Source organism: Oryzias melastigma, linkage group LG13 (assembly GCF_002922805.2).
Source record: "Oryzias melastigma strain HK-1 linkage group LG13, ASM292280v2, whole genome shotgun sequence".
In the NCBI taxonomy this organism is placed as follows: domain Eukaryota; kingdom Metazoa; phylum Chordata; class Actinopteri; order Beloniformes; family Adrianichthyidae; genus Oryzias; species Oryzias melastigma.
Genome location: NC_050524.1, coordinates 2,370,474 through 2,392,743, shown reverse-complemented (window position 1 = coordinate 2,392,743; position 22,270 = coordinate 2,370,474). Strand labels below are relative to the sequence as shown.

General features: G+C 41.6%; 3 protein-coding genes across 9 annotated transcripts in view; 2 read left to right on the top strand and 1 right to left on the bottom strand.

Annotated features, from left to right (window-relative positions):
• Positions 1-6,408, top strand: part of LOC112149528 (V-set and transmembrane domain-containing protein 5) — a 14,539-nt gene extending 8,131 nt beyond the window's left edge. Inside the window, exons 2-5 of one of the 2 annotated variants that reach the window (XM_024277272.2) lie at positions 93-398; positions 970-1,296; positions 5,836-5,979; positions 6,092-6,408. In XM_024277272.2, the coding sequence (XP_024133040.1) occupies positions 323-398; positions 970-1,296; positions 5,836-5,979; positions 6,092-6,147 (603 nt within the window). In that variant the 5' untranslated portion in view covers positions 93-322 and the 3' untranslated portion in view covers positions 6,148-6,408. Of the gene's footprint in view, positions 1-27; positions 399-969; positions 1,297-5,835; positions 5,980-6,091 lie in introns of those variants that run through there. The other variant, XM_036214934.1, reaches the window with a different exon arrangement.
• On the bottom strand, positions 6,296-15,123 carry med17 (mediator complex subunit 17). The gene is made up of 13 exons (XM_024277269.2): positions 14,990-15,123; positions 13,721-13,965; positions 13,291-13,454; positions 12,997-13,216; positions 12,792-12,928; positions 12,640-12,721; positions 12,413-12,565; positions 11,343-11,473; positions 10,442-10,626; positions 9,464-9,601; positions 9,273-9,390; positions 9,040-9,199; positions 6,296-6,686 (listed from the first exon to the last, which is right to left on the bottom strand). The coding sequence occupies exons 2-13, from the start codon at positions 13,953-13,955 to the stop codon at positions 6,478-6,480; spliced, it is 1,932 nt and encodes a 643-aa protein (XP_024133037.1). The 5' UTR covers positions 13,956-13,965; positions 14,990-15,123; the 3' UTR covers positions 6,296-6,477.
• A 50-nt stretch (positions 15,124-15,173) lies between these two features.
• The window catches only part of cep295 (centrosomal protein 295), an 11,474-nt gene continuing 4,377 nt past the window's right edge, over positions 15,174-22,270 (top strand). For 2 of the 6 annotated variants that reach the window (XM_036214933.1, XM_036214932.1), the window contains exons 1-16: positions 15,174-15,498; positions 16,365-16,565; positions 16,682-16,806; positions 16,885-16,978; positions 17,053-17,166; positions 17,245-17,385; positions 17,461-17,644; positions 17,716-17,874; positions 17,948-18,184; positions 18,265-18,341; positions 19,439-19,615; positions 19,668-19,759; positions 19,833-20,668; positions 20,739-20,891; positions 20,961-21,149; positions 21,274-21,383. In XM_036214933.1, the coding sequence (XP_036070826.1) occupies positions 15,400-15,498; positions 16,365-16,565; positions 16,682-16,806; positions 16,885-16,978; positions 17,053-17,166; positions 17,245-17,385; positions 17,461-17,644; positions 17,716-17,874; positions 17,948-18,184; positions 18,265-18,341; positions 19,439-19,615; positions 19,668-19,759; positions 19,833-20,668; positions 20,739-20,891; positions 20,961-21,149; positions 21,274-21,383 (2,988 nt within the window). In that variant the 5' untranslated portion in view covers positions 15,174-15,399. The remainder of the gene's footprint in view (positions 15,499-16,364; positions 16,566-16,681; positions 16,807-16,884; positions 16,979-17,052; positions 17,167-17,244; positions 17,386-17,460; positions 17,645-17,715; positions 17,875-17,947; positions 18,185-18,264; positions 18,342-19,438; positions 19,616-19,667; positions 19,760-19,832; positions 20,669-20,738; positions 20,892-20,960; positions 21,150-21,273; positions 21,384-22,270) is intronic. The other 4 variants (XM_036214931.1, XM_024277268.2, XM_024277266.2 and 1 more) reach the window with 4 other exon arrangements.

Below are 22,270 nucleotides of genomic sequence, written 5' to 3'. Positions count from 1 at the left end.
AGGATAGATTCCAGGTGGCTCAACCTCCTGCTTTCATTTTGCGTCAGTCCGTGGAGAGCACAGGTGAGGCTCAGAGACTGCTGTTCCTGCAGGTGCGAGTCTCTCCGGGGAGCGTGTTCTGACTGAACCAGTGGGCTGATTGGCAGAGACTTGTGTTGATCTGTGAGAGGACGAGGAAGGCGCTTCAGTGACTTCGGTTTCCCTGGAAAAGCAAAGCTAAGACGGCATGAGGACTCCGTAGCCCAAAGGACATGGACCACAATGTGAAATAGCCTGGAGGAGATTTTTCTGCTGATGTTCGACAGATGGGTCAGCGATTCTAATGAGGCATTTCCGGCTCTGGAATGTACACAACGTGGCTGTGGTTCTCAGTGTCACATTATATATGTGCCACATAGGTGAGTCTTTCTAACCGTGTCTCTGCTTCCTTTGTCTGTTACTGAGCGCCTTATGGCAATCCTATATTTGTTTAGCGCTAAATGCACAGGATTAGGGCATAGACTGAGTGCAAACTGGAGAGTGAAACTCAAAGCAGGTTCTCAAGACAACAAGAGTTTATTTGCCTGAGAGCCGACTGGGAGGGGGGCTGGGATCTCAGATCAAGAAGCCAAAGAGATTTTTCAAAAGAGATTGAAAACAGCTCAAGTAGAGCATGTCTCATTCTTTATCATGCCTGTGACTGATTCGCTGTGGTATTCTTTAAATTTCTTAAGTTGTGTTTTGTTAAGCAAACACTGCCGGCAGAACTAGATCTGCCGCCGACTATCATGTGAAAATATCACATGAAGTGTTGTAAAGACTGAGCAGAGGCCAGCGGTGACGTCGCAGCTCACAGGGACTTCTAAACGGGTTAGACAGGTTTCCTCATTCAGCAAAGTGGGAACAGAGCAGTGGTGGAATTTAAAAGAAATGAGCTGAAATGAGTTCTGCTTTGCTGTGTGTTTACATCTTCCCTCATGTCTCCGTCAGCCGGATGCATTTCCATCCATTCTGCACAGAGGAACCTCAGCAGGTCGGTCCAGGAGGATGCGGTCTTCTCGGTGGACGTGTCTTCTACTGGTGTCCCCACCATAGAATGGACCTTCATGTCTGGAGCGGGGAGCCGCTCCATAGGGACTTGGCAGCCTGGGGGGAACATCAATATAACAGCAGATTACAGCAGCAGGGTAAGGGCCTATGAGAATGGCTCCATGATTCTGATGGACCTGCGGCTGCAGGACACTGGGTTCTATCTACTCACCGTCACCGAGCCGGCAGGAAGCAGCAAGGATGTGGGCTTTGTTCTGAGAGTAAACGGTGAGGCTTCAATTTCTTGTCATCTGACTTCCTGTGAGTCTTTGCCTTGTTTTGTGTTTAAACAGCAAATGGTTGTTGTCTGACCTTCCTTTCTGTGCCTCATCTGAGGTCAGCTTTTTGCCAGACTGTAGAATGGGCTCAAACAACACAAATCTTTGGGGTTTCAAGTGGGACAAAATACTAGGGGTTTAACGAAAAAAATGATTAATTGAAATAAAGCAATATTTCATTTGTATTGATTTTAAAATGATGCAGAGACAACATTTTATTAAAAAAATGTGATCAAATAGGTATGGAGCGTTTGTGACTCATAATTCAATATAAAAATCAATATTGGAAATGCTTTTTCATTTTCAAAATGTACCTACATTACTTGTCTCTTAACCCTTGTTCTATCTTGTGGGGTCCAGATGACCCAAGCTTTACATTGACGTGTTATTCATCCCATGACAAATGTGGATGAAGGTGGACAGGGTTTCATGTCTGCCATGGACACCTGTAAAAATTAAAAATCTTTGGGAAAAAATGAAAAAAAGTTCAGTGCACTGTCTTATTGGGTCCAGATGACCCCACTCCCAACATCAACATGCCTAGGATAGCACAAGGGTTAAATGAAATGAAAAAGCAATTCTCCAAACAGATTTTTCAGTTTCTTGTACAACACCCCACATTCTGTGACATATTTAAAATGATAAAGAAAATGGAAATTGAAAATTGTAAAATTGAAATTTCATTTTCAAAAATTTCTTTAGTAAATTTTTACTAAAATTCAGAGAGAGACAAGTAATGCAATTACATTGTGAAAATAAAAAATAATTTCTGTTTATGCATTTTGATTTTTAAAGTTGATTTTTCAAATTGAATTTTGGTACAAATTTACCAGAGAACTTTTTGAAAATGAAATGTCAAATGCCCTTTTCTTTATCATTTTAATTAGGTTACAGAATAAGCGGTGTTGAACAAGAAATTTGTTTGGAGAACTGCTTTTCATTTAATTTAAGACACAAGTAATGCAGGTACCTTATGAAAACGAAAAAGCATTTCCAATATTAACTTTTATTTGGAATTATGAGTCACAAACACGTCCATAAATAGGTAGTTCAGCGTCTTCCTTTTATTTTCCACTGAAACCCTAATTTCTAGTTGGCTTCACATCACACACAGCTCCTGTCAGCACCAAAAAAAGCATCAAGATCTAGCAAAAACCCACTTGTGTTAGAGGTTTACTTATTAGCTCCACAGTTTTTGTTGATACAGAACTTAATGAGACATGTTTAACTTAGCTTTAGCTTGGAATGAGTTCCAAACCAAAACTTTCAACCATAAATGCAGATTTTGCTGCTTCGATTGTGGCGAGTGAGGCCTACAGATGTGCAGCGTGTCACGCACAAATATTCAGTCAAAAGGCTGAACCTGATGAATCAGAAAGATGTGGACAATGCTCTGAAGAAAAGAAAAAAAACGTGGCAATGAGCGGTAAAATACACATTTACATCTGTGTGTGTGAAAATGGAGATGCAGCGCTGCAGTGCAGATTGTCTATTGGGGCTGCCACGATTAGTGGACTAATCGTCTATTAAAATAGTCAATGACTAATTTAATAGTCGAGTAGTCGTTACTTTGGAGTCAGAGTGTAGTAAATTTGAAAAGTTGTGAGCGTTCAGCACCAAAAAAATGCTCTTTTTTATATTTGAGTCAGTGAGACCAAAACTTCATCTTTTGTGAAAAATAGTTCGTTGTTTCAGATGCCGACCTCATTTGATTTAATCTTGTTTTAATGCCAGAAAACTAATAGGCTGCACGATTCATTAAAGGTTTAATAAAATATTGTCTTAATTGTCTTTGTTTAGTTGGTTTAAAGGTAATAATGGTGTAGATGTGTGCTTTAAATCCTCTTTGACCCAATTAGTTGACTAATCGAAAAAGATCATCTGTGATTAATCGACTAATAAATAATCATTAGTGGCAGCCCTACTGTTTATATAGGGAATATAACATTTTAGCCACATTCAAGCGCTCTCCTTCACTCTGTCAAACAACTTAATCACACTTACATGTTTATGGAAAGAATTGGCAAGTTTATGATTTTTAATATTTATTTATTTACCATTATTTTCATTTTTCAGGTACCGTACAGGCACTTGAACTGCTCAAAATGTAACAGTTCGGCTGCAACAGCCATGTATGAAATAACTATTTTCTCTGATTGTTTTCATGCTTATAAAACTTTATTGGTTCAAAAAATATTTTGTAGTGGAAATCAGGCAAAGTAGAGTGTTGTAAAATCATATTTCTTAATTTACCAAAAACATAATGAATTAGTTTTAGTAAAAGCAAATATAGATGAGATACAGTTTTGATCAGTTCTTTTTTTTGGACATTTTACTCACGTGAAGGGTTCATTAATACTCTTTAAAAAATATTGTCTGTGGTTCTGTCCTGGATATATCAGAATACATATCGTATTGTGATGTGTATTTTGATACGTACTGTGTCACCTCACTCCTTCCAATACACATCCCTACAAAATACACAAGAAAATGTTATTACAATTCAGATTAGAAAACATACAGATGACATAACCCATAATGTGGGATGACAGTAGTTCATTGGAATCATATTTAAATGATTTACCCGTCTTCCCTTCTTTCATTCCAGACGTTTGTTTGGTTGCTGGTATTGTTCTGGTTCTGTTTCCAGATATGTTCTTCAGCACTGCTTTCTAAAATCGAGAACGGGACGTAAATGCAGCAGCCAACATTATGGCATCAATTATGTTAAAGTCCCATTAATTGTCACGCACCGCAGTGTGTGAAATTTGTTCTTCACATTTGACCCCTCCCCTGGGGGAGCGGTGAGCTGCAGACACAGCTGCACTCAGGAACCACTTGGTGGTTTAACCCCCCAAATCCAACCCTTTAATGCTGAGTGTCAAGCAGGGAGATACTGGTGCCATGTTTAGAGTCTTTGTTGTGATTCAGCCGAGATTTGAACTCACAACCTTCCAGTCTCAGGGTGGACACTCTACCACAAAGTGGACCTGTATTTTATCAGTTCTGCTCTAAGGGTTTACATTCATTTCGATGGCAAGTAAAACACCAACATGGTGACAAAGGCGTCTATCTGAAGTTTAGTGTCTTTTGGATTTGACGTGAATATACTGCAAACAAATACATGTTTGTTGATGACACTGGTGAGTTGTGGTGAGTCTTGGACTGAACAGCCCCACCTGATTGGGCGACCATGGCACAGAGTTAGAGCAGTCACCTTCTGATTCTAAGGATTTGGTTAGCGCCTTGGATTCTTGCATCAGTGCATGAAAGTGTGTAAGGGATTGGACTACAAATATACGCCGTTTAAAATTGGTGGTCTGTTTGGTCCGATGTTTCCCTGTCAGCTCTCGTGATGGTACATCAGGCCACGTTAGCATCGGAATTGTTACTGCTAATCATATATCAAACGCTTCCTGTTTACGTTGCTGCTTCTTGATTTAAAAACCAGCAACTCATCGGTTTTGTCAGGAAGAATATTAAAGTTTAAGGTTTAAGGAACAGATGATGTGAAGAATCGCCCTCTTGGATCTTTGAGATGTGGAATGGTCCAAAGTCTTTTGTTACAGTAAAACAGTGGCAGTTTCTTTTACTGGAACCAAAGACCCAAATCAAACTTCTGAAAATCATCTCTACACCAAAACGCCTTCTTCTACCAAACATCACACCAATTAAAGTCAAGGAAAGACCATGTCTTTTGACAATCACCAAACCCGTCCATCAGATTACAGGTGTAGAAGCGGCGTTCTTTACTTTGAAGGATATGTTGATGGATGGTGATGCCTTCATGGAAACACGTTAAACTGAAGCTCCTATGAAGTTTGGAGGGCTGAGGTGACTGAACACCTACATTTACATTATTTCAAGCATAAATAAACAGTTGTAATCCAGTTTAAAATTACTAAAACATCAATTGAATATATGCGCTAGATCAATAAAAAATATAGTTTAAAGTAAATAAATATAACAAATATATCATTAAGAAAACTAATAGATGGTTGGTGGAAATGCTGGTTTATTTTTATGTCATAAATAGGAGTGGAACAATTAATTGATTTCAATTTCTACGATCCAACCAGATTTCTGATTTAACTTTGCATTTTTTGAATTAAATCTGATACTATACTGTTAGTACTACATGTACAAGGTTTATTTTCTTAAATGGCAACATTAATGTTTATTATTTATAGAAATAACATGTTCAGTTATTACCACTAAATAATGCTTTTGGGGTGTTAAATATTCTTTTTAAAGTCCTGCCTTATATGAAATATTGAAGTTATTTATTCAGTGAATGATGAACATTGGCAAACAAAGAGTAGTTTTATATGTCACACATCTTTGACTAAATTGGGACCAGAACTAGTTTTTTTCCTGAAGAACTCGCATTAATCTTCAGTGATGTTTTGTATTCATGTACTCATGGCGTCTGGATCGTAGATCCCTAGAATGCTCTGAATGAATCCATCTGGACTGTCCTGCCCCACAGAGGTGCTGTATGAGGACCTCCAGTACCTGTCCATCACTGGTTTAGCTCTGGGCGTCGTGGCGGCGCTGCTCATGCTGGTCACATGGCTCCTGCACAAAGCCTGCATGAAGGTAAAGGCGTGGAGGCTGAGGAAGCAAATGCCAGGTGAGCTCTAAAGGGTTGGTGTTTCTAAGCCACCATTTTTAACTTTATCTTTTTAAATAGAAGCTTACTGTCCAGTGATTCATATTTTCAAACATCTTTTCCTCTTGTGCAGAAAACGATGAAACTGAGCTGCAAAGGCTTGAAAGTCAACCAGGGCATCAGAGTTGAAGCACCTGAAGAACCCAAGGATTTATTTTAAAAGCGATGTTTTTTTTTATATAATACTGTAGTTATTTTTAAGCAACTCATCTCTGTCATCCAGTGTTTTCACTCTGGTGCTGCTCTCTGGAGGGACTGTAAACATGTGAGTCTGACAAACAGCTGAGTATTTATTGTAGAAGTGAGTGAACTGATGCTGACATTTGTGTTCTGTCAACGTTTACTGTTCTAAAATTAATGGTTCAGACCATAAAAACAATCCAGAACTTCCAAGTTTGTCATGTCTCAGCAGAACTTTATGAACAAGCCTTTTGTGGATCTGTACAGAAACGTCTGTTTTTATGGACATGGGGTCAGCGCGGCCATGAGGAGCTCCATCTTGTACACAAAGTTGCGTCCCTCCATCTTGCTCCAGTGCACCTCCTTGTGAGGCCCTCGGAGGTGGCTCCACTTGGAGTCCTGGATCACGTCGCTTTTGGGCAGCTCCTTGGACTGGCTGCGGGGGAACTGGACCAGAACCTTGCAGCCACTCTCCGGCCCGTTGCGCACTAAAGACAACACAAAGAAACAAATTCTAGATTAGAGGAGCATTCCTCTGAAGTTAATGTGTGAAGAAAACGTCCAGGACGGTTGGGTACGAGGGTTTATGGTGTTTATACAGAGCATTCCAGACATTTGTCTGAAGGTTCAGACCTTCAGCCTGTATCGACTTGTCCTCTATATTCTCTCTACTCTGGGAGTAAATTCTTCTGTGTAAAGTAGATAACAGGAACAATGTGGACTGTGGGGTGGCCGATAAAGAGGGAAGTTCTTGCAGCTTTTGGAATGAAGCTCTACAGTCCTTCAGTAGACTGGTCAAAGGAACTCTCTGATCCTTAAGGAAGTCTTCAAGCAAAATTCTTAAACTTTAAAGGCCTTGAAGGTCCGAATGAGCAGAGTGGACCCATCATCCTTAAACAGATGAAGGTTGGAGTCACCAAACTCTCTGCAGATCTGAACATCTACACGGATCGACTCTGGAAGACTCAGAACACGATGATGATTCTGTCAGAGCTCCAGCATTCTTCTGGGGATTGAAGAACTGTCCAGAAGGACGGGAACGAGCAGCTCAACCAAAAATGCTTCAACGATGAGCAAATACTTTTGCTCCTCATTCTTTTCATGTGTTAATTATTTTGTGAACTAAGTTATTAAAATGTTTGAAAAAGAACAAAAAATAAATAAAACGTCCTGGAGTTCCGTGGTTTTTTTTACTCATTAAATTCAAGCAAATATTGTCACTTTGAGCAACTTTTTTATCAAATATCTGAAATAGTTTGTTAAATATTTTTTTTTAATCACAATACGAGGCACTAAAACCAAAACAGTGTCATTGACATATGCAGATTATTTTTAGTCTAAAGTCAAGCGTGTTTCTGCGGCACATAAAGATGTCGAATGTCGTCTTCAGTCTGCAGTTCATTAAACTTAATTCACTGGATCTCAGACTCGGGTGGTAAACATTTCAGGATCAGATCTAATCTTAACATCTAGGGATAATAAAAGCTCTGCAGTCTCACTGACTTATTACCTCAAATCAACAGGACTGTAAAAGGTTTTTATTGAACACGGCTTTAAGAGTCTGAGCTTTTATCAGTTTCTGTTGAAACAAAGAGTTCACGTTGTCCATAAAACCATCAACAGTGTCTCACATCAGGAGGGAGGGAAGTGGGACTGTCACTAACAATTACTTTAGTAGTCGATTGGTCAACGCTTATGCTAACGATGGAGATCCTATCCCAACACGGACAGGCGATTTACCAGCACTGTTGAAGAAGAATGAGCTCATCTAACTCCACAACTACATGTTTAAATGGTGTAGCAGATGGGATTCATCCCATTACTATAATTTCCAAAGGGATTTTCTGAAAATGCAAAAGCTATTTGCAAAATTTAATAAATTGATAAAAATACTAGAGTCTTCTAAGAACTATGAAAGAGCGCTAAAGGTGACCTCAGTTTCTGAAAATGTGTAGTAAAATTGCTTTAAAATCCCTAATACATGCCAATTTTACAGATATATTTAGTGTTTTTCTTCAATATGAGCTAAACTCCAAATTAGCATTAAAAAATAACCTCAGTAGATGCAAAAATAGCCAAAAGAGCTAGCACATTTCTTAAATAGGCTACTAGCTAAACTCCAAAATAGCCCAACATTCCTCAGTAAACTAAAATAGCCAAAAATGTTAGCATGTTGCTAAAATATTAGGTAAACTCAAAATGTTTTGAAAATTACTATAGAAATATAAAACATAGCCCAGGAATAGATTTAAAAAAGGAATTTTTGCTCAATATTTCAAAAACTATCCAGTTTATGAAGATAAAAAATACTAGCAGTGATGTCCTGAACGAGCTGAATGTTTTGATGCCAAGATTGTGGAAATCGCTAAAAGTGTGATTGAGTTTTTACATGTCGAAAAACACAGGAGCAGAAGAAGCAATCTCACTATTAGCGTCAACGATTTCTTTATAGTCAACGATTAGTCGATGACGTCGACTGATTGTTGACACGCCTAGAGTGAAACATCTTCACTTTGAAGAAAATCTTTGATAAAAGATCGTTGAAGACATGGAGGTTATTTCAGATTTTTGCTACTGAACTTTTGGATTATATTCCCCAAACAGTCTTTGCATTGAACTTGTTCCTGTGGTTCTGACACTTCTCTACTGTCTGGATTAGTTCTGATGTTTGATGTCTGAGAGAAGATTGAGCATCTTCAAGGAGATGCAAATTTTTTTGTTTAATTTTTGAGGTAAAAAGGTTAGTCGTCTCGTATAATCACCTGCAGTAATACTTTCTCTTGTGAGCAGAGACGCTGTTCAGACGGAGCTCAAACACGACGCCTCTCACAACCGTCTCACCTGAAATGGCGAACTCTCCGTTGGGAGAAGCGACGGTGATGGCGGAGGCGTTTCCGATGCTCTCCACTGGTCCGAGGCTGACGTGGTTGCTGAAGCTGAGGACGTGCCAGCCCATCACTTTGGCCAGCTGCTGCACCGCGTGGACCTGATGCTGCGACATCTGTGAGGGGGGAGGCACCGATCACTCTCAGACAGAGAGACGGCGGTTCGAACACCTGCAGATTCATCCACACCTGTGAGAGGAGGAAGTCCTGCAGCTCCTGCTCCTGATGGGACAGCGTGATGACACGCCCGTCTCTGTGCACCACCCGGATCTGCTCCACCCCGATGTTGAGCTGCAGCTGAATGGATCTGAATAACATGTGGAGATGACACGAGTGCGCTGAGGAGAGACTGTCAGACTGATGCTGAAGCATCCACTTACTTGCAGATCTGCTCGTAACCCTGTGAGGTGATGAGGACCTTCACACTGGACTCGTACACGTCGTTGATGTTGGACCAGTGGGCCTGGATCTGAGGGTCTTCGATCCGACTCGCCAAGCTGTCGATGGTTCGAGCGGTCCTGGTATAGCAGAAGAATCTGAGCGACCTGCATTTTTTTTGTCTCAACCCAACATCATCCATCTTCTGTTTAACTGTAAAAGGTCACAGGGGTTGCTGGAGCTAATCCCAGATACTTTAGGGCAGAGGTCCCCAAACTTTTCCTTGTGAGGGCCACATAACGGTTTTCTTCTGTGATGGGGGGCCGGGGTCGGTTTGTAAACTAACAGAAAAAGTGAAACAATCTAAACGTTTGTCTAAACAACTGTTTTTTTCCAGAAAGGTACACAACCATAATTTAAGAATCCCTTTCTGTAATCTTCAGAGAAAATAATTCTAAAACAGTCCATAAAGTAAACCAATAAATAGAGAATCCTCTCCTGTCATGTTTAAGACGAAGACCTGCAGCTCCTCACAGATCTTATAGCCATCTGGATCTCTTGGCTTTTTAGGTCATTTTGTTTTATTTAACTTGTCAATAACTATAAACTCAAGCAAAAAATTAATAACCGATTAAATTTTTTAAAATATATTTTTAAGTGTAAAATATGTCATTATGTTAAATGGTGTTTATTTTCCTCCCAGATTAAATGTACAAGATACATGATAAAAAAAAATGCGGAGGAGGGCCAGGTCCGTAGTTCGTGGACCTCTGCTTTAGGGCAAAAGTGGGGACATCACAGGGTTACGAATCAGTCACCAATCTTAACAATTTCTGTCATTTTTGTTATTAATGTTTTTTTGTCTTGCTTTGTGGATTACATCTCTGTTTCTTTACTTTTTAAACTTGTAAACTTCTACATGTGATGAACTGGTTGGTTAGGCCTCCTGCTGGCCAGCTGTGGTAGTGCGGTTGGGGCACCTGCTGCGCAGAAAGATGTGCTTGGCCTGTCGGATGATCTTCTCCAGTAAACCTTCGCTCTGCTGCAGGCTGGAGATCTCGGTCTTGTCGTAGGCCAGCGGTCCTGCCAGGCGCAGGCGTTTGTGGCCGAACGGCGCGGTGGCGGGATGCGGCATGACCACAGAGCTCAGCTGTTGCTTGTGGAACTGCAGTAGAAAAAAAATGAAGTCTTAAAGACGCCTCGTTTACTGGTGAGAACTCACCGTGACCTGAAAGTTATGACAGGAGGAGAGTAGGGCTGCCACGATTAGTTGACTAATCAGTGTCTAATCGACTATTAAAATACTCAACGACTAATTTAATAATTGATTAGTCGTTACTTTATATTATATGGCGTCAGAGTGTAGTAAAGTTGAAAGGTTTAAAAGTATTCTGCTAGCTTTATGGACTATTTTGGAATTTATTCAGGTTTTTTGCTAATTTGGAGTTTAGCTAATATTTCAGTTACACGCTAGCTGTTTTGTCCAATTTAGACTTTTTTTCAGTTTTTTAGGCTATTTTGGAGTTTAGCTAGTATTTTAGCTGCATGCTAGCTTTTTTGGCTAACTTAGGCATGTTTCAGTTTTTTAGGCTAATTTGGCATTTAGCTAATATTTTAGCTGGCCATCAGCTTCAGCGTTTTTAGCTATCAATTTCAGCATCTTCAGCAGCCAAATTCAGCTCACAGCATTCCCACTAGCATTATTGCAGGTAATGCTAAACATCTAGTTTTTTAAAGCTAATGATGGTTAAGATGCGTGTTTTCCATCCACTTTATGAATGACCCAGTTAGTCAACTAATCTGTAAAAATAATCTGTGATTAGTCGAGTCTTGAGATATTCGTTTGTGGCAGCCCTAGAGGAGAGCGAGAGGAGAGCTGACCTCTCTCATCATTTGATGCAGGTTGTGCTCCAGCACATACAGATGGTCGTCGGGTTTGGGTTTCTCCGGGGAGGAGCGGCTGTTCTTCTTGTCTCCCGTGGAGTGGCACAGTGAGATGGACAGCTGCAGGCCTGCAGAGTTAAGTTCAAGTTTTTGGTTTATTTGTTCTCATAAAGTCAAAAATCAAGATTATTTTCTTAAAGGTGAACCATCACCAACACTTTTCTTTTGCAAAATATTCTCTAAGTTTCTCCAACACTCGAACAATAAGGATGTTTTTTCTGCAAACAGAAAGAGCAGTTCCTTCTTTGAGCTACACTCAGAGCTCTTCCTCCTCCTCTCTCCACATTCTGACCTTTCATCTCTTCAAGGTCACAAACTGACTCCAGACATGATCTAACAAGCAAAGAATTCATGTGTTCTTGCAGCCAAACGAGGTAGAATGCTGACATGCTTCCACATGGCTGCTCTCAGTCTTGATTGATTCTGCTGTGAATTCTTTTTTAGTCTGTCCACCACATGATACTAAAAATAAGACTAGTTTTTGATGTAAACGAAAACTGTTAACTTCCATGTTCATAGCAGTTTCCTAATAGAGCAAATTGGTAAAAATGTTGTGCGTCTTAAAATGTAACTTAGTACAAATCAACTTATTTCTTCTCAAATTTCCAAAAGTATGGATCTATTTAGTCAAACACTTTCACATAAATGAAGGACAATTTAAACTGCTGTTTGATAACAGGTATGGGGGGGTTAATGCTGGTCGAAAATACTGATTAGAAAGCCTTTAAAAAATTTAAAATAATTGCTTGATGTAGCTTCTTTAAACTTTATTTTCTTTTTCCCAACAGGGGAAAACATTAAATGACACTTTCACTTTTAAAAAAAGTTTTAAAAAGTGCATCAGACTTCTTTAAATTGTTGTACTTTTACTTAAATATGAACAGTTGACAGATAAAATGTCCCTCTTTTATTCAACATAATTATAAGTAAAGGTCTTGAAGCTCTGAACAAACCAACTCAGACAAAGACTCGTTCCGTCACATCGACCAGAACACAGAGGTCCTCACCTGGAAACGGCTGTGAGATGATCTGGTTCTTCACAACAATGTGAGGGATCTGTGACTTGATCTGGACCGCTTCTCTGGACAGCTGAGCAAAGATCTCCTTACAGAGCAAAACGTTCTGAGCCGCCTCCAGTTTGACGTGCCAGAGCTGCGTACCTGAGTGACAGAAAAATGACAGCAAGGTTCATCTTAAATTCTGGACGTGCGTGTTGTTCTGTGACAGAACGTACCAGCTTTGTTCTTTTGGGGTCTCCTGAACAGATTCACGGTTCCCAGATCTCCAATGTCAGGAGCTTGTTTCTGGATTGACACCTGAAGAAACATTTTGTCAAAGAAAATTCTGCCACTCACAAACAATCGTGTTTTTCACACCTGTTTTTACCTTGATATAAGCTGATCCTTCCAGATCACTTGGGATCTGGACATCCAGAGGGCAGTAATCCTCTGGGATCTTTTTGTCCAGATCAATGTCTGTGTTTTTAATCACTTCAAATGTGCCGTGATGAGGAAAAAGCGAACCTGTACGAGCAAATGTGTTCATATGAAGTATAAATTGGTAAACCTGGACTATAAATCAGGGAACTCACCGGCGCTCCGGTAGCTCAGGTCTCCCAGGATCTTGTCGCCCACTTTGCGCAGCTTCCACTGCGAGCGGAGCCGCAGCAGCTCCGAATTAAAGTCCCGCTGCCGCCGGTTCTCTTGGTTCTCTGCAACGGATTTACTGAGCCTCTCCGCTCCTTTCAGGAGAATCTGAGCTGCCGTGGCCAGAGACTTCTTCTTACTGATGAGCTGAAACATCTGTGGCGTCTGCGGAAGCAAACGGAGATCCTCCTCAGAACCACGACTCTAAATATTTAACCGTGGACTTGTCGCGGTCTCACCTTGGCAGCAGAGGGATCATGAGACACCGGATCTAAAGCCATGTACTTCTTCTCCTTCACCACACTGAGCACATCGTGGAGAACGCACATCTCTGTCAGAGCGCTGCGCAGATTGTTACGCACCGAGTCCCAGGGCCACAGAGACGGCTGGAACTTCACCGCCCCTGCAAGAAGACGCAACCACCTGCTGTCACTCCAGAGTTCAGCACAGAGGGAAGATGTTTCAGGTGAGAACAACTAGATCACACCTGAGATGTGTACTGAGTAACACATTCATTCCAAAGAAAGGTTTTCTGCACTAAAATACACTCACAAATTAAAGGCACGAACAGCCACAGTGAAAATGCTTTGCTTGACAATAAAAAAAATAAAATAAAAAATAACGTTTTTTAGACTTCATCCATGTTTTCATATGGAGGGCAGAAGTTACCCTCTTCCTCCTCCGGCTCCTGCTTGCTCCACTCTCGGTCCCGGCTCTCCCCCTCCACCGCATCCTCCTCAGAATCGGATCCCTGGCTGAAATCGATTCTTTGTGCTAGTTTTGCCAGGTTTTGGGACATGGATAGAGGAGGTACGTATGTTTCCGTCCCGTCCAAAGCGACCTCCTGCACCTGCTTCTCACAGGAAGACTCGATGCTAATCCTCACTGCTGGACCCCCAGACATGGTGACGAGGCTGAGGAGAGCAGAGACTATCAGAGGCCACTCAACTCAAGAATACAAGTAGAAATTACTCTCTTGTCTTTACTGTATCTTCAGTTTGAGCCTCTCTTAAGTGTTTTTTCTGATAAAAGGCTTTTAAATCAACTCCACCGCATTAATTTGACAATCGTGTTTTCCGCTGTTGCAATGACTACTAATTATTACATATTAACTACAACCAATACTACACAAATGTTTATTGGTATACTATATACGTCATATTTTTTTTTAATTCTTGTTTTAGAAACTTTTAGGTTATATTTTTAACAGCATCTTACAAATTGTTTAAATAGTAAAAAAAAAAAGTCAAACTAAGACACAAACAGGAAGTTTTAAAAAAAAACTCATTTTTTTTTTCTAAATAAGAGTTTAAGAAACTTTTGAAAATTATTTTAAAAAATCAATAAAGCTGAGGTAAAACCACTTCAAATAGAAATAATTGTGTTTAACAGTATTTAAAATTCAATTTGCTGGATGATGAGAACTATTTTGACTGACCAAAAAAAAAAAACTGTAGGAACTGACTTTAATATAAGAATTTAGCACCATGACTAAAAAAAAAATAATCCCAAGTTTAACCAATAGGGGAGTAATAATTAACTATAATAACTACTTGATATTTGTGGTTGACGATTCGATTCACGTTTTGTTGATTTTGAACGATTCGATTAATTTAACCAAAACATCTTTATCCAAAACTTCCATCTGTATGACTCCGAGATAAATACCTGTGCAGGTGACGTTTTCCAGATTCCTTGTATCTCAAAATAATCAAGTGTAAATTAAATATGTTTACAAACAAGTAAACAAGAATTAACGCCAACCCCCCATTAAAAACTGCTTTTAAAAAATCCTTTTTGAGGTGAATTTATACCGTGTTAGCTTGTGCTAGCTCTTTGCTAGCCCTATGAAATTAACACAAATTTTGTGAGAAATGTGAGTTGTAGAAACAGTTTAAATATCACAATTGAGATTTTTTTTATATAAATAAATCTTACCTTTTGTAGCTAAAACGCAACAACTGATTTGTATTTACACGTAAATGACACCGCGATGAATGATTTCTCTCAACACAAACTCATGCGCAACCTTTATTGTGGTCCCCAAACCCGGAACCAAAGTCATGCAAGTGCAGAATCCGGAAACAGCGGGCAATTTAAACATGCGGATGTGACGTTTCCAGCCGATAACGTTAGCTGCTCTTGAGTTGGCATGGTTCACAAACAAAACGTTTTTGGTTAAAGTTTGTCCGGTTTCTTATTTCATGCACTTTATTTAATTATTTTTTAGTGTCGAAAAAGTTTTCAAGGTGTAGAATTTGGACGTTTTGTTGCTACAAAAAAGAACAGAAGATGCTAACTCTAGTTAGCAACACTGGCTAACGCTTCTTGAAAATGTCCGAGAGAAAATGAAGAGAAAGGCTTCAAAGTTAAGACTCAGTCCAAACGAAGAGGCTCGGATAATCCGAGAGGAGCATGAAAGGAGGAGGAAACTACGGCTGCTGCAGGTTAGGCCCGCTTTCCCCACAAGTCCTTCTCTATTCCGCACAGCCGTGATTTCTGACCAACGGCACGTTTGAAGTTACTTCGTCCACTTGTTTTTTGTTCTGCCTCATATTTTTTTCATAATACAATTTAGAAAAATGATATCTTTTAATAAAAAATAATCAAGACTCAATAAACAACTTTGGTCCAATTAATACATGTTTAAGTAGCCACAACAAATCTTTAAACATTGATAATTCAAATAAACTATTTTCGATCTCGATGAAAATTTTCCTTTTTCCACAGTTTCAAATACTTAACTGGTAAAAAATATTCTTATTTTTGGTTTTAACTGTAAGAATTTGTCATTTTTATGTGAGTTTGAAGTGTTTTTAGTGTAAAAATTACATTTCTTTTAAAGAAATTGGGGGGAAATGAACATCAATAATTTACATTTGAGCATTAAAGTTCATTAAAAGTAAAAAAAAAATCACAACAAAATAAGTTTTGAGAAGAAAGTAATAACATTTGAAACAACCTTTAAAAAGGTGGGAAGTTTTCAGTACCTTGATTTCCAGAGGGTTACATGTTAATTTAGGGCTGTTAACACAGCTAACACTGGGGTTTGTGGGTGTATACTTAGTGTTGACATCACTAACTTTACGATGTTTTGTGTACAAGGATTTAAATAGCCAAATATTGAGATGTTAAAATTGCTGAAAGTATGAACATGTGTTGTGGTTTGTTTTTTCATCTTAAAATAATGTTCATCTTCCTGTTTTAAGTGAATGTCTCAATCATATTAGAAATATCTCTATCTGCTTTAACGTGAAGTTAAATCCTCAAACGTGTCACAGTGTCTGGTTTAGTGATTTGTATTTCCACTCAGGTGCGGGAGCAGCAGAGGTGCATTGCTCTGCAGATCCGTAGGGAGGTGGAGCACAGACGGCAGCAGGAGCTGCAACAGCTGGAGGAGGAGCTGAAGAAGCAATGGGAGCAACAGCAGGAGGAGAAACTCCACACGCTGCAGAGGTTATACCAGGAGAGCCTGCAGCTCCTCGGGCACGGACATCGGAGTGCTAAAGAAAATGTACGATCCTAGAGGCTGTGCTCATTTACTTTTGTTTGCTAGAACTTCTCCTTTAGTTAAATAACAAAAAAGATGTATATTTGAAACGGATGTCTTAACAAACAAATCTAACCCAGGAACCTGACCTGGCGGCTCTGGTTCAGAGGGAGAAGGAGAACCACACCAAAGCAGAGGAGCGCTTTCGAGATGCTCTAAGAGAGCTGAAAACTCAGCGGCTCAAACATCAGGAGAAACAAAACCAGTGAGAGGCTGTCTACTGAACCCCACAGACTGAGAGTTTGTTTAAAAGATATAAACACTGTGCTTGTGTTTGTCTGAGGTCCATCAATGCCAGAAAAAAGGCGCTTCAAGCAGAAAAGGAAAGATCCACAAAAGTGGCCAGTCTGCCCCCGCCTCCCCCGAACCCTATCCAGGTAGTCTTCTGGTGACCTGTGCATGCAGGAGATTCTGAAACTGTTTCTGCTAAGATGTTTGTTCTTTTCATCAGAACCTCGATGCCAAGAAGCTTCATGTGGTGAAGCGATCCGACGCCGGCGCCTTTGCCTCCACCCGTTACCACATGACCGAAAGCGCAGTGGACAGAGAGGCGGAGTCCACGCAGGTGACCTCTGACCCTGACCCATCGACGTTTGGTGCTCATGTTTCTGTTGGTTTTGTCTGACATTTCTGATCTCTGCAGCCTGATGCTCGAGAGGAGGCTGAGCTGGAGGCGAGGAGGCTGCTCCACCTGGAGCAGGAGGAGAGGAGGAAGAGGGCGGAGCAGATGGAGAAGGCCCGGCTCAGGGGGAAGCAGGCCCTGAAGAGAGAGCAGCTGGTGCAGGTACCACTTCAAAAACGTAAGACTTTAATGTCTACAATGTTTGAGGATTGTTTCTGACCTTCTGCCGTCCTTCAGGACCGGGAGCGTTTGCTGACTGAACTGGAGCACATGCAGCAGACAGACCTCCTGCGGCGGAGGCAGCAGGTTTCTCAGATGCCGCCGCAGATCTTCCAGCCGCTCTACAAGCGACAGGAGGTCAGGGAGGATCTCCAGAGGGAGATGGAGTTCGCCTTTGAGGACATGTACACCGGAGAGAGGAGTGAGGAGGCCCAGCCGATGATCAAAATGAAAGTCCAGACATTTCTGCTGCTTGACTTTGTGTGGTCTCAGGGGTCAAAGGTGACCTGGTGGTCCAGCTGGTTCCTGAGCCTCTTCCAGATCTGTCCAGTTGTAGCCAGGACCAAGAGCTGGATGTTACTGTGGAGGAAAACCGGCAGAGTGATGCTGAAGAGGGGAGTGAGGGCGCTGAGCCGGAGACTTCTGCTGAAGGTGAAGCAGAAACAACAAAGACAAACTTTTCACATCACTGAGGCTCACTGAGGGTTTTTTTCTTTGCTTGCAGCACCGTTATCCAGACCGGCTCCTCGACAGGCTCTGAGGAAACTCCTGGATCGCATCAGAAGCCAGAGAAGTGAATGGATGAACCACAGCAGCCTTCCATCTGCTGATGGTTCTCCAGCAGCCTCCAGAGATCTGATCCCAGAGCAGGACTGCAGCATCGAAACGGGCTCTCTGCCCAGTGATGAGAAGAACAAACCCGTCCTTATGGACCGCCACAAGACCGTCCTCCCTCCCACTGGTGAAGCTCTTCACTCTGATCATCCTCATTAATAATGTAGAGAAAAAAAATATTTGAGTTGTTCTGTTTGTCTCAACCAGCGGAAGAAAAAACGACTGAACCTCCTAAAGTCTTCACCAGCACGGTTCAAGACACTGAAGAAGAACGACAGAAAAAGGTATTTTAGTTACTAATATGAATGTTTATTTCTATAAACAGTAATAAAACAGAATGATTGTCTTTGGGTGTTCAAGTGTGTGGATCAGAAGATTTTTCCTGTTTGGAGATGAGAATCTGGAACAAATAACTGACATTTTTTTATGTAAAAATAATCCTAAAAGTTGTGACCCAGTTATCCTGGAGAATCTCGTCTTTTCTTCAAGAGGTGAGAACATAAATGTCATCTCTGAAAGTCAAGCAGTTCCAGATCCAAGTGTTTGTGGATTTGATCAACACCAGTCAAAGAGGGCGTTGTTGGGATTCAGTGGAGTGTCAGTCAGCTGTTTTGTTTACTTCAGCCCGATCAGTCAGATGATCTTCATTGGTTCTCAGTGGAGTCTCCTCTAGAAGCTCCATCAGCTTTTGTTTATTGAAAGAGAAAGTTCATTTCTGTCCATGTTTATCTTTTACTAAACAAATGTCAATTTTTTGTCTGAAGACTAAAACAAAATGTATTTTTCTTCAGGTACAAGGTGGAATAGAAATACTTTATTCATCCCAAGCTGGGAAATTTGAGATGAATAGATATATACGGTGGCCCTGAAGTGCCAATCACATCAGCAAATCACATCCAGTTTCTTATCGTGTTTAATTTTTTAAAATCTGATTTTGATCACTGTAAATTAATTTTTATTTCTGAAATATTTTTTCTTTTTTATGGAAGCCAAAAAAGGTAAGTATTGTGGGACATTGCTGATTGGATGATGACGTTTGTCCATCATTTAATCTGAAAATGTTTTGACATGAAGCGATGCTGGATTCATCATCCAATCACTGATGTCCCATAGTACCTCCCTTTTCTGGTTTTATTCGTTTTTCATTTTGTTTTATGGAAATTTCTTTTGTTTTCAAAAATGTTTTTTACATTTTGGTTTCTGGAATTTTGTTGTTTTATCAAATGTAATGCTGCTTTTTAAATATTTCTTTTGCTTTTTTTTAAATGTTTTTTTTGTCGAGTGTTTGTTGTTGTGATTTGTACTTCAGGGCCACCGTAGAAAAATGATGCTAAACCAACATTAGGAACAGATTAATTGTTCCCTCCTCCCTGTTTTCCAGGAGGAGCAGCTGGAGCAGGAGAAGCAGCAGCAGATGTTTCTCCTGCAGGAGCTCGAGGACCAGAAGCTCCGCCTGGAGCAGATGCTGCGGGAGGCTCAGCAGGAGAGGGAACATCTGAAGGCTGCTGTGACCCGTCAACAACCCGCCTGCAGCATTTCCACGGGTTTACCTGCTGAGGTGTGTCTTCTTTTGATTTGAGCTCAGTTTTACACTCGTGGGGTGATTGGAGGGTTTTTGTGTGCAGCTGGCGCCCCCTGCAGGTGAAGACGATCAGATTAGGAGGGTTCGAGATTATCAGCAGCAGCTTTTGGATCAGAACAGGTTTGCTTCTCTTTTATTTTTATAGAAACGTGAACTCGACAGTTTTCTGTCAGACTGACTAGTCTTCTCTCAGGGTTCATCAGAGGTCGGTGGAAGAAGCTCGCCAGCGTCTGGAGGAATACCAGCGAGCTCTGCGGATCCGCCACAGCCTGACCTGCAGATCAATCCTGTCAACCGTTGGGCCTCCGGGCCCAGATCCTCCTCTTCTGCATCCTCCGAGCACACGGCCTGACCCTCTTCCAGCTCCTCCTCACCTCCCTGTACCTCCTGCTGCGCCAACGTTTGTACCTCAAAGACCGAACATCTCGACGAGTTTCCCAACGCCCTCTCTGACCCGTCCTGGTTCCTGCCTCAGCTCCAAGCTTCTGTTGGATCCGTCGGGAACAGATTTTGTGTCCCAGATTACCGACGGCGTCATGGAGAGAGTAACGGACCATCTTCCAGAGCGACTCAGGCTCCTCCCTCACAAACCGCCTCCTTCACGTCCAACAGATCCCACCAGAACCCTCAACCCGGCCTTCACAGACCACTCCCCTTCTGATTCCCGCTTCCACCCTGTAACTCCAAGCCAGGAGGTCAGGCAGGAGGCAGAGAGGCAGGTGGAGGAACACAGGGAGGTGACGAGGCTGCAGGAGGAGCGGCAGAGGCAAGAGGAGGAGCTGGAGCAAATGAGGAGGCAAAAGGAGGCGCTGCAGGCCCTGATTGACACCGATAAGCAGGTGGGCGGAGTCACAGCTGCCATCTCTGTCAGGTTCCAGGATCAGCCTTCATCCTGCGGAACGTCAGAGGAAGAGGAGCCTGAGCACCTCCATCAGAGACGCCTCCGGCTGCTCTCCTCGCTCCTGAAGGCTATAGAGGAGTCGAACGGAGGGAGTTTATCACACCTGGTGGAGGAGGAGGAGTCTCGAAGTATGAATAATAACTTAATGATCTTAACCTTTTAGCTCCTAATGACGAAGCTCCACCCCCTCCTCTACAGGCCCCTCCCCTTCAGGCCTTCTTCATCCTCCTCGAGCCCTGAAGCCGCCCGTGACCCGCGTGTGGCCGGGCTTAAGGGAGGCGATGACCGAGCAGCACGAGCTCAGCGCCATCCAGGAGGTGGAGACTCCCGTCAACAGCAGCCAGCTGGCAGGTACCGGCAGACTTCTGATCCACAGCCGTCCTCGCCAACAGAACATCCGCTCAGAACCTTTGTCTCCAGGCCCGGAGACGGAGCCGAGACCTCCCTCACCGTCTGGAGTCTGGAGCCTGCAGAGCCCCGAGTCGTCGGCGCTATCGCGCCGGACGCTGCAAACACCATCTGAGCTCGGCTTGGACCGATCCGGTCTGCTGGTCTGGAGGGAGAGGCTGTTATCAGGGATCGGATCGGCTCCAGGAAGCTCCGACTCGGGTAAATATCTCCTACCGCCCTTTTTAATGAGGAGAAAATTACAAAACAACAACAGCTATAAAGGATGTGTCCCTTTTTATGCTCAGTTTCATTTGATGTTTTGGTTTTTGCTCCGGTTCCTCAGGTGACGGGTTTTCAGGTTCTGGGATCAAAGCAAAGTTATCGCCGTCCTCCGACTCTGGAAGAGGAGCCGACTTCTCTGGCCCCGCCCTCACCAGCTACAGATCCTCAGAGGTAACGGAGGAGAGACTCTCTGAGAGAGTGGTCTGTAGGAAAGAGGTTGGAGGTTTGAATCCCTCTGAGGTTCACGTCTGTGGATCAGTGATGAGAATTAGCCAAATCTGAGCGTTGGGGTTGAAACCCTCAACCTGTGATTACGCAAGAGAAGCTTTTCTGTCTTTGGTTGTTTCTGTGTTAATGTATGTGTGTGTTCTTATACATGTTTGTGTTTCTGTCTTTGGCTGTTTGTGTGTTAAAGTATATGTGTGTGTTCTTATGCGTGTGTTTGTGAGTCTGTCTTTGTGTTTCTGAGCGATGATGTCAAACTGCTGAACCTGAAGTGTTTTTGAACAGAAACACGTCATGAAGGTCTCTACACTTGAACTGAGCTCAGTGTTCATGTTACCGAGGAAGACCTCAGTCATCTTCCTCATCTGTGATGACCTAACATGGTAGAATATTTAATGACATTGTCCCTCATTTATTGCAGGAGTTACACTCTAATAATAACTCCAGATAGACGAGTCATCTTTACTTTGTATAATCATTCTAAATGTTTTCAGGCTGTAAAACTCCTCTCTACAAACTTTATTCAGTTTTCTCAGACAAACATGAACATTTTCACACTTTTCTCTTTTTTTAATCTCTCAAAGTTCAAACATTCTGAAAAAAAATTAGTCCAGTTTTGAAGAATAAAAAAAATCTGATCGCAATTGAAGATTAAATACTTGTGTGATGTAGATTTATCAATCTGAACACATTCTGTAAGGAGACGTGGGACAGACAAGATCGATTGATTGACAATCAGGGCACAGAACACAATACACTGTTAAAAAAATGATAAAAATTAACAGTGTTATGGAGAGGAAACACTCTGATGTATTTTGTTTGATTTTATATTT

What these genes read in the sequence shown, in the direction of transcription:
- med17 (XM_024277269.2), bottom strand. Translation starts at nt 13,955, where the DNA reads ATGTCTGGGGGTCCAGCAGTGAGGATTAGCATCGAGTCTTCCTGTGAG. An exon ending in TGCATCAAATGATGAGAGAG is followed by an intron (nt 10,627 to 11,342) that starts GTCAGCTCTCCT and finishes TTTCTACTGCAG; the next exon opens with TTCCACAAGCAACAGCTGAG. An exon ending in CGGAGAGTTCGCCATTTCAG is followed by an intron (nt 6,687 to 9,039) that starts GTGAGACGGTTG and finishes TGTTGTCTTTAG; the next exon opens with TGCGCAACGGGCCGGAGAGT.